The sequence below is a fragment of the Eumetopias jubatus genome, unplaced genomic scaffold (assembly GCF_037043125.1).
Source record: "Eumetopias jubatus isolate StellerSeaLion01/CBP00866 unplaced genomic scaffold, mEumJub1_p1.0 scaffold_13, whole genome shotgun sequence".
In the NCBI taxonomy this organism is placed as follows: domain Eukaryota; kingdom Metazoa; phylum Chordata; class Mammalia; order Carnivora; family Otariidae; genus Eumetopias; species Eumetopias jubatus.
The window spans coordinates 50273796-50281954 of record NW_028274819.1 but is presented as its reverse complement, the minus strand read 5'-3'; the positions used below and the strand labels follow the sequence as shown (position 1 = coordinate 50281954).

The 8159-nt window shown below is 46.1% G+C and overlaps 1 protein-coding gene across 1 annotated transcript in view; it reads left to right on the top strand.

Annotated features, from left to right (window-relative positions):
- The first annotated feature begins 370 nt into the window (after positions 1-370).
- The window catches only part of SYT9 (synaptotagmin 9), a 184314-nt gene continuing 176525 nt past the window's right edge, over positions 371-8159 (top strand). Inside the window, exon 1 of the mRNA XM_088017500.1 lies at positions 371-515. Coding sequence (XP_087873626.1) covers positions 371-515 — 145 coding nt within the window. The remainder of the gene's footprint in view (positions 516-8159) is intronic.

Below are 8159 nucleotides of genomic sequence, written 5' to 3'. Positions count from 1 at the left end.
GAGCCGGGCCCACCGGGATCCTAGCCCGCGGCGCGCGCCCCTGACCCGGCCCCGCCCCCCGGCGGCCGCGAGTGGCGGGCGGGGCGCCGGGAGAGAGGCGCGCGGGGCTGTGCGGCGCCACCTCCCCTCGGTGCCGGGGGAGGGACAGAGCGGCCGGGCGGGAGAGAGAGAAAGCCCGACCGACCGGCTGCCGAAGAGCTGCATGCAACCGGTGGGAGGCCGGGCCAGCCGGGGCTGGGGCTCGGGCCGTTCTTCGGCGGCTCCCTGACGGCGAGCGCGGACGGCCCGGAGGCGGCGGCTCTGAGCTGGCAGGCGGAGGGTTGTCTCCCGCGCCCGCCTGCCCGGCGCGGTCCGAGGATGCGGGGGGGCGATGCCCGGGGCCAGGGACGCGCTCTGTCACCAGGCGCTGCAGCTGCTGGCCGAGCTCTGTGCCCGTGGGGCCCTGGAGCACGACAGCTGCCAGGATTTCATCTACCACCTGCGGGACCGCGCCAGACCCCGGCTCCGCGACCCAGGTGAGTGCCGCCGCCGCTGCCGGGCGCGACCGGAGGGCCCTGCGCTGGGAGTTGGGGCCGCACCGGGGCCTGAGGCAGAAGAGCGACGCGGACTGGGGCGAGGAGGGGGGTGGCCGCCGAGCTAGAGGAGGGGATCAGGAAGCGGCGCGCCGTGGCCTGATGCTGGACCCGGGCGGGGACCCCGGCAGAGACTGCTGCGCGGAGGCCGAGTCCGGTGGGGGCGGGCGGGGGGAGGAGGCTGGGGCAGGGTTGGAGGGACCACGCCCGCCACCTGCGCTCCGGTCTCCAGGGCTCCGGGGGGCGGCTCCCGAGCTCCGGGCTCCGCGCTCCACTTCCCGGGCTCTGCGCTCGGGGCGAGGGGAGGCCGCGGCCGCTTCACCAGCGGTGGGAAGGGGGACGAGGCCGGAGGAAACTCTGGGAAGTTGGGAGTTGGGGACGACCCCGGCTGCCACTGAATCCCGCTGGGCGCTCCTCACTTTCGCTTCGGAGCGCCCATTTCCCTTCCTTGGTCTGGGGTGGGAAGGGCGGGGCGGGATCTGGCTCTGGGCCGGCAACTGGGAGCTCCCGGTCCTGGGCAGCCGGGCCTGAACCGGTTCCCGGCGGGTGGTTTGGCGTGGAGGCGGCCTGGGCCTGGGCGCCCGACTCTTATCAGCTGCGGCCGCCGGGCACACCCAGCTCGGTGGGCTCGCTGGTTACGGCTGGGGCACCTGCAGTTATCCTTAGTGAAAGTTGCACAGCTCCTAACTTTGGAAAGTTCGTTTATTTTGGCATTTGACCAATTAAGGTTGGAGGAAGGAGTTTTAGTGGAGCCATTTGCTTTCCCTAAGGGCCCTGGGTCTCCCACATCTCATCCACTACTGGTTACCGGAAGACATATCGTTTCCATATGTTTTACTTGATACTCTTCTTAGCTGGAGAAATCATTTTCTCGAATACTCTTTCAACCTAAATATAAGAAAGAAGTATTGTGTTAAAGATGGAATGAGAAAATGGCCTTTGCCCCTGATATTCCTGTGTATAAATATTGGAAATGAGCTATTGCTGTGCAGGTTATCCAGTACAAATTTGCCTATTTTAAGCCAACCCGTTATATATTATATATATGTTATATAAAAGCCTACTTACACAAAGGATGAGTTAGGGAATTATTTGATTTATAAAGAGATATACTCTGCGCCTGACTTAAATAGCATTTCTTGATAGCATATTCGAAATTGGTCTGTGGGGTGAAGAGAAATCATCTGCTAAAAGTTTATATCAGATTTTCCCTATTCGAAATCTATTTCTCTATTGAAAAAGAAAGATTGTTGTTCCCTGTTGCCTGTGGTTACATTAATTAAGTTTATTGGATGATCCGTAATGGGTTACTTCAAAGTGCAGAGTTCAGTCAAGAAATAACTGTTGATCCCAAATGATCTCCCTGGAGGTTCAATACCCAGCCTTTGTGTGGCTCATTGCTGGCTGTGATGTGCTGCAGAGACCACAGATAGGAATCAGAGCTCCTTATTTCACGAACTGGGAGTCCTGGATGATGTCCTAAGTGGGCAAAGTTTCCTCCTGAAGCTGCAGGAACAAGAAAATTATGTAGTATGCTTCACCCAAAGCAAATGCTAGTGTTGAAATGTCCCATTTCCTTGCCTATAACTGCTCCACAAGTTTCCGTTGTTATCCCACATAAGTAAACAGTTTCCTTTGGCTGTATAAGAGAAGGTGGATGAGGCCTCTTGCTGAGTCTGTTTAACACTCCACATCTTTTTGGCTGATTTTATGCCTCTGCTTCTTTTAATACATGGGCTGGATTCTGTGTTCTTGGGCTTTCCTCCACCCTTGCACCTGGCTGCCCTTGAGGAAGAGTCACAGAAAAAAAACTCCTTGCGAGAAACAAATCTGATTCCTTGGCTGAGAAATAGCCAAGTTAAGAGTACGCCTTATGCTATTCTTTGAGTTCCTGAAAGCACTGTCGTACTTTCCTCACTAGGGCACAGTGGTTTTTCAGTAGCCCGTGCCCCTCTAGATCTTTGGTTTGGGTTGGAAGTACCTTGCTTGTGAGGCAGGAGTGGGGCACTGTGAGCACAGGGGTAAGGGGGGCTGAGGCCGAAGCTCACAGCCAAAGTGCATCCTCTCTCTCAGGGCACTTCAGCTCAGGCCAGAATCTCTCCTCACTTCCCTCCTTCCTCTCCTTGCCCACGGTAATTCCTACATTAGATGCATTTATCTCCATGCCTCTGATGCTATTTGATTGTCTGAACCAAGAGTGGCTTTCATTTCGAGCCCTAAAGGCTGAGTGGCTGGAGTAGCTGCATTGCACAATACTGTGCAGGGTGCCCTTGTTGTTGGTTCCTGGGAACCAGAATAAGCATACACAGTGGCCCTGGGATGTGGGTCCCCGACACAGTCCTCTCCAGAAGTGAATGACTTCCTTTTCTGCAGAGGAACTCACCTGAACACCATGTACCAGCGCTCTCTGTCCATTGTCTGTCTATGGCTACTCAGCGGCAGTTAAGTTTTCTCAAGTTCAACTGCAGAACTTTGGTTTTAAAAGAAGAAAACGGACATAATTCCCTGTGGGCAGCAGAAGGACACTGCATCTGGGATGTTTGTTCATTTTTTCAGAGGTCACAGACCAGGAGGCTGTCCTGAAGGGTTATTCTCTGCCCAGGTTGTAGCAGTGCCCTGAGGTGGGAGTATAGGACCTAGTCTTCCCTGACTTGGTGCTAAGAGAGGATTTGATGAAAGAGCAATTTTTAAAAGTGAAGCTGAGTCACAATTGGAGCTGGAATGCCTCACCCAGCCTTTCATCTGTACCAACTATGGAAAGTAAAGCGCTGATCTTTAAGCTGAGTGTGGGCACTTTTTTCCATAGAGATTAGAATCCTTCTGTGAAGTGTCTTTATTGTTGTTTCATATATTGGCAATGTGGGGCATACCCTTGCAAATCCCAGAGCATAGCCTTCATGACGGGGTGCAGAGCAAGGACAGGGGTCCTGAGATGGGGGCGTCCTTGATGTGATTCAAGGAACAATGAGTTTAAGGGTGGCTGGAGAGAGAAAAAGATTGAGAATGATTAGAAACATCGTTGAGGGCTAGAGGGGAGAGAGCATGTAGGGCCTTGTCAACCAGTAGAAGGACTTTGGATTGTACTCCCAACGAGAAGGAAGGGGTCGAGAAGTGGCAGCACTCTGGCTGCTTGCTGAGAAAATGCTGTTGAAGATCAAGGACAAAGACAGAGAAACTTATCAGGAGGCTGTTGTAGTGATCCGGACAAAGTGGAGAGTGGCTTGGCCCGCAGTGTTGTAATGGAGGTGGTGAGAAGTCACAGCGCTAGGATTTGGTGATGGAATGGATGTGAGGGGTGAGAAAAGTAACGATAAAGAAGACTCCAAGGCTTTTTGACCCAAGTAACTCCATTTACTGCAGGGGGAAGACTTCAGGAAGAGCAGAGTTGGAGTGAGGAAAGAAATGAGGTTTCTGTTTTCATTAAAAAATATACTTTTGTACATATTAAGTGTGTGATGTCTCTTAGTTAATTCGACAGTCACCTGAAGCATGAATGTGTTCTTTCACATTACCAACTGATCTTTGCTCACATTTGTAACTGGAGACTTCACACTCTCTCCTCAAGAGGGCCAAATGATTGTAGGACAGCATTTATTGTTAAAAGATTTTTCCTGGTACGGAATGAAGAGCTCTGTTTAACTTCCACCCATGGACCTTGGTTGCAATTTTTTTGCAGTTAAAAACAACGGTTTTTTTTCTTTGGCTGTAAAGAGGAAGAGCTTTTAACTTTTCTTAACTTGCCGTTTCCACATCTGGAAAAGGAGGGAGGATTGGATCATGTGATGTCTAGGTTTTCACCACGTTTTATTATTTTTATTTGTTAAGTCTTCTGTAGGATGCCAAGCACGTCGGTGCCAAGCATTTTATGTAGGTCATTTCATTTAATCCTCATGATGTCTTCCAAGACCTTGCTGCTGCAAGTGTTTGTCTGTGGACCAGCAGCATCAGCCCCATCTGGGAGCTTATTAGAATGCAGACTCTCAGGCCCCACCCAGACCTACTGCATATGAATCTGTGTATTCACAGGATCTTCAGGTGATTTGTAGGCACGTTCAAGTTTGAGAGATTTGTATGTGCAAATAAAAACTGAATCTCAGAGCTAAACTAGCAGCAAGGCCATGGGATCCATTGAGAAAGGGTTGAGTTTAAGTCAAAGTAGCTTCTTAGGTAAACACATCACAAGTACTAAGAATCTGAGAATTACTGTCAATGAAAATTTTTTCATTCACATAGGTATTTTTCATAAGAGCTGCCTTTAGACCTACTTTGACTATTCTGTTCTTCTATAAAGGATTTAATGTCTAACTGTAGGTTAAATTCTGTGCAGTTATGAAGACTCAGCTGAGTTTTTAGGTTATGCATTCTTTTTGTTCAGGATACTGGGTTTACATTGACATTGCAGCTTTGTATTTCTAGAGATTTTTCTTCATTTTCTGGTCCGGGTGTGAAGCAGAACCTTATGGCTCATCATTAATGACTCCTCTTTTCAAGTGGACATTAACCCTCTTAGGAAAAGCTTTTTCTAAATAAATGGTTTTCAACCTGGGCTGCACGTTCAAACATTTAGGGAGCTCTGACAAACAAAGATAAAACAAACACAAAGCTACCAATGACTGAGTTTTATTCTAGACAAATTAAATCTGAATCTCTGGGGGTGGGGCCTGGTATCATTATGTTTTTTAAGTTCCTCTGTTGATTCTGAAGTGGCCAAGTGGAGGACAACTGTCAAGACCATCAAGCAGAGGATGAAACCACCGAGTCTTCTCAGCTCAGTTCATATCTCTTTCCTGAAAAATTAGGAAAGATGGTATCGAAAGTCAGGGGCTTTGTAATAGTTATTACACACATCAACTGATTCTTAGCTTCCTTTTGATAATATTACTCCAAATTTTTATATTGAGGATTCTATAAAAATATAATGAGAATCCATTATGTTTACCCGACTTGGGGGGAAAAAAAGAAGAACAAATTGAGAAAATCATGTCCAAATCGTATTTCATTAGAAGGTCAGAATGTGGAATCTTCACTAATGTCACCTTATATTGAATTAGAATGAAATCATTTATTAAAAGATATACATATAAAATAATTAAATAGTTTTTAAGGAAAAATCTTCAAAATAATCCTCAAGACTAAATATTAGTCTTATTAAAACTTTCAAAGATACTCGAAAGAGAGTTAACCTTAAAACACTAGGTTTTTATGAATAGGCATTGGAATGATAAGGCACAATGGGATTCATTTTTAAAAATTAATGTTAATTGCAATCAGGAAATAGTCTTCTAAGGAACAAGTAGCATATTGGACGCACAATATGTGAAGATAATTTGCATTTACTTCAGTGACATTTTAGGGCTTCTTCATAAATATTTTATTTAAACAAGTGTGTTTTCATCTCTGTGGGATTCTTCTACATGGACCACTGAGTGATTTAGTCATGAGGTAATTATCAAGAGGGAAAAACAAAAGTAAACTGTGGTAAAGGCCTCACAGGCAGCCCTGTGGTCTGCTGCCTCTTTCAGAATAAACAATCAAAAGCACAAACTTTTTGATGTGGGCTAACCTCTCAAGGAAATATTAAGCCAATACCTAAGGGAAATCACCTAAAATTTCCTCTTATGTATAGAGCATGAGCATTGCTTTCACTGTGAAAACATATTGGCACTTGTGTATTTGTGCGTGTACGTGTGCTTTCCTATATGATTGGCCTGCAAAAATTCAGAATGCTCAAGAAGGGTCTTGACTGAGTTACTTGAAGGAACTGACAAGTACACATGCTGAAATGTACAGAGAAAGGGGAGGAACTTAGCGAGAGGCCTAAGTGGGGAGAGCAATCTCACTTTTAAAAGAATAAGTATGGAGTATGCTTTTCTACTTTCTAAATGAAATCCCAATTTAAGCCATAATGTGCATCATGACTTTTTCTCCTAAATGTTTTATTGGGTTAGTTCTAGGAATGGCTTTCAACCGAAGCAAACCCTTAATGACTAGGTTTTACAGATCTCCTTGAAATATTCATATGTCTTTGTGCATGTATTTTATCACACAAAAACTTTTTTTAAATTTTTTATTGTTATGTTAATCACCATATATTACATCATTAGTTTTTGATGTAGTGTTCCATGATTCATTGTTTGTGCATAATACCCAGTGCTCCATGCAGAATGTGCCCTCCTTAATACCCATCACCAGGCTAACCCATTCCCCTACCCTCCTCCCCTCTAGAACCCTCAGTTTGTTTTTCAGAGTCCATTATCTCTCATGGTTCGTCTCCCCGTCAGACTTACTCCCCTTCATTCTTCCCCTCCTGCTATCTTCTTCTTTTTCTTTTTTCTTAACATATGTTGCATTATTTGTTTCAGAAGTACAGATCTGTGATTCAACAGTCTTGCACAATTCACAGCACTCACCATAGCACATACCCTCCCCAGTGTCTATCACCCAGCCACCCCATCCCTCCCACCCGCCACCACTCCAGCAACCCTTGGTTTGTTTCCTGAGATTAAGAATTCCTCATATCAGTGAGGTCATATGATACATGTCTTTCTCTGATTGACTTATTTCACTCAGCATAACACCCTCCAGTTCCATCCACGTCGTTGCAAATGGCAAGATCTCATTCCTTTTGATGGCTGCATAATATTCCATTGTGTATATATACCACATCTTCTTTATCCATTCTTCTGTCGATGGACATCTTGGCTCTTTCCACAGTTTGGCTATTGTGGACATTGCTGCTATAAACATTGGAGTGGACGTACCCCTTCAGATCCCTACATTTGTATCTTTGTGGTAAATACCCAGTAGTGCAATTGCTGGATCGTATGGTAGCTCTATTTTCAACTGTTTGAGGAACCTCCATACTGTTTTCCAGAGTGGCTGCACCAGCTTGCATTCCCACCAACAGTGTAGGAGGGTTCCCCTTTCTCCGCATCCCCGCCAACATCTGTCGTTTCCCGACTTGTTAATTTTAGCCATTCTCACTGGTGTGAGGTGGTATCTCATTGAGGTTTTGATTTGGATTTCCCTGATGCCAAGCGATGTTGAGCACTTTTTCATGTGCCTGTTGGCCATTTGGATGTCTTCTTTGGAAAAATATCTGTTCATGTCTTCTGCCCATTTCTTGATTGGATTATTGTTCTTTGGGTGTTGAGTTTGATAAGTTCTTTATAGATTTTGGATACTAGCCCTTTATCTGGTGTGTCATTTGCAAATATTTTCTCCCATTCTGTCGGTTGTCTTTTGGTTTTGTGGACTGTTTCTTTTGCTGTGCAAAAGCTTTTTATCTTGATGAAATCCCAATAGTTCATTTTTGCCCTGGCTTCCCGTGCCTTTGGTGATGTTTGAAGAAGTTGCTGCGGCTGAGGTCGAAGAGGTTGCTACCTGTGTTCTCCTTTAGGATTTGGATGGACTCCTGTCTCACGTTTAGGTCTTTCAACCATTTGGAGTCTATTTTTGTGTGTGGTGTAAGGAAATGGTCCAGTTTCATTCTTCTGCATGTGGCTGTCCAATTTTCCCAACACCATTTGTTGAAGAGACTGTCTTTTTGCCATTGGACATTCTTTCCTGCTTTGTCAAAGATAAGTT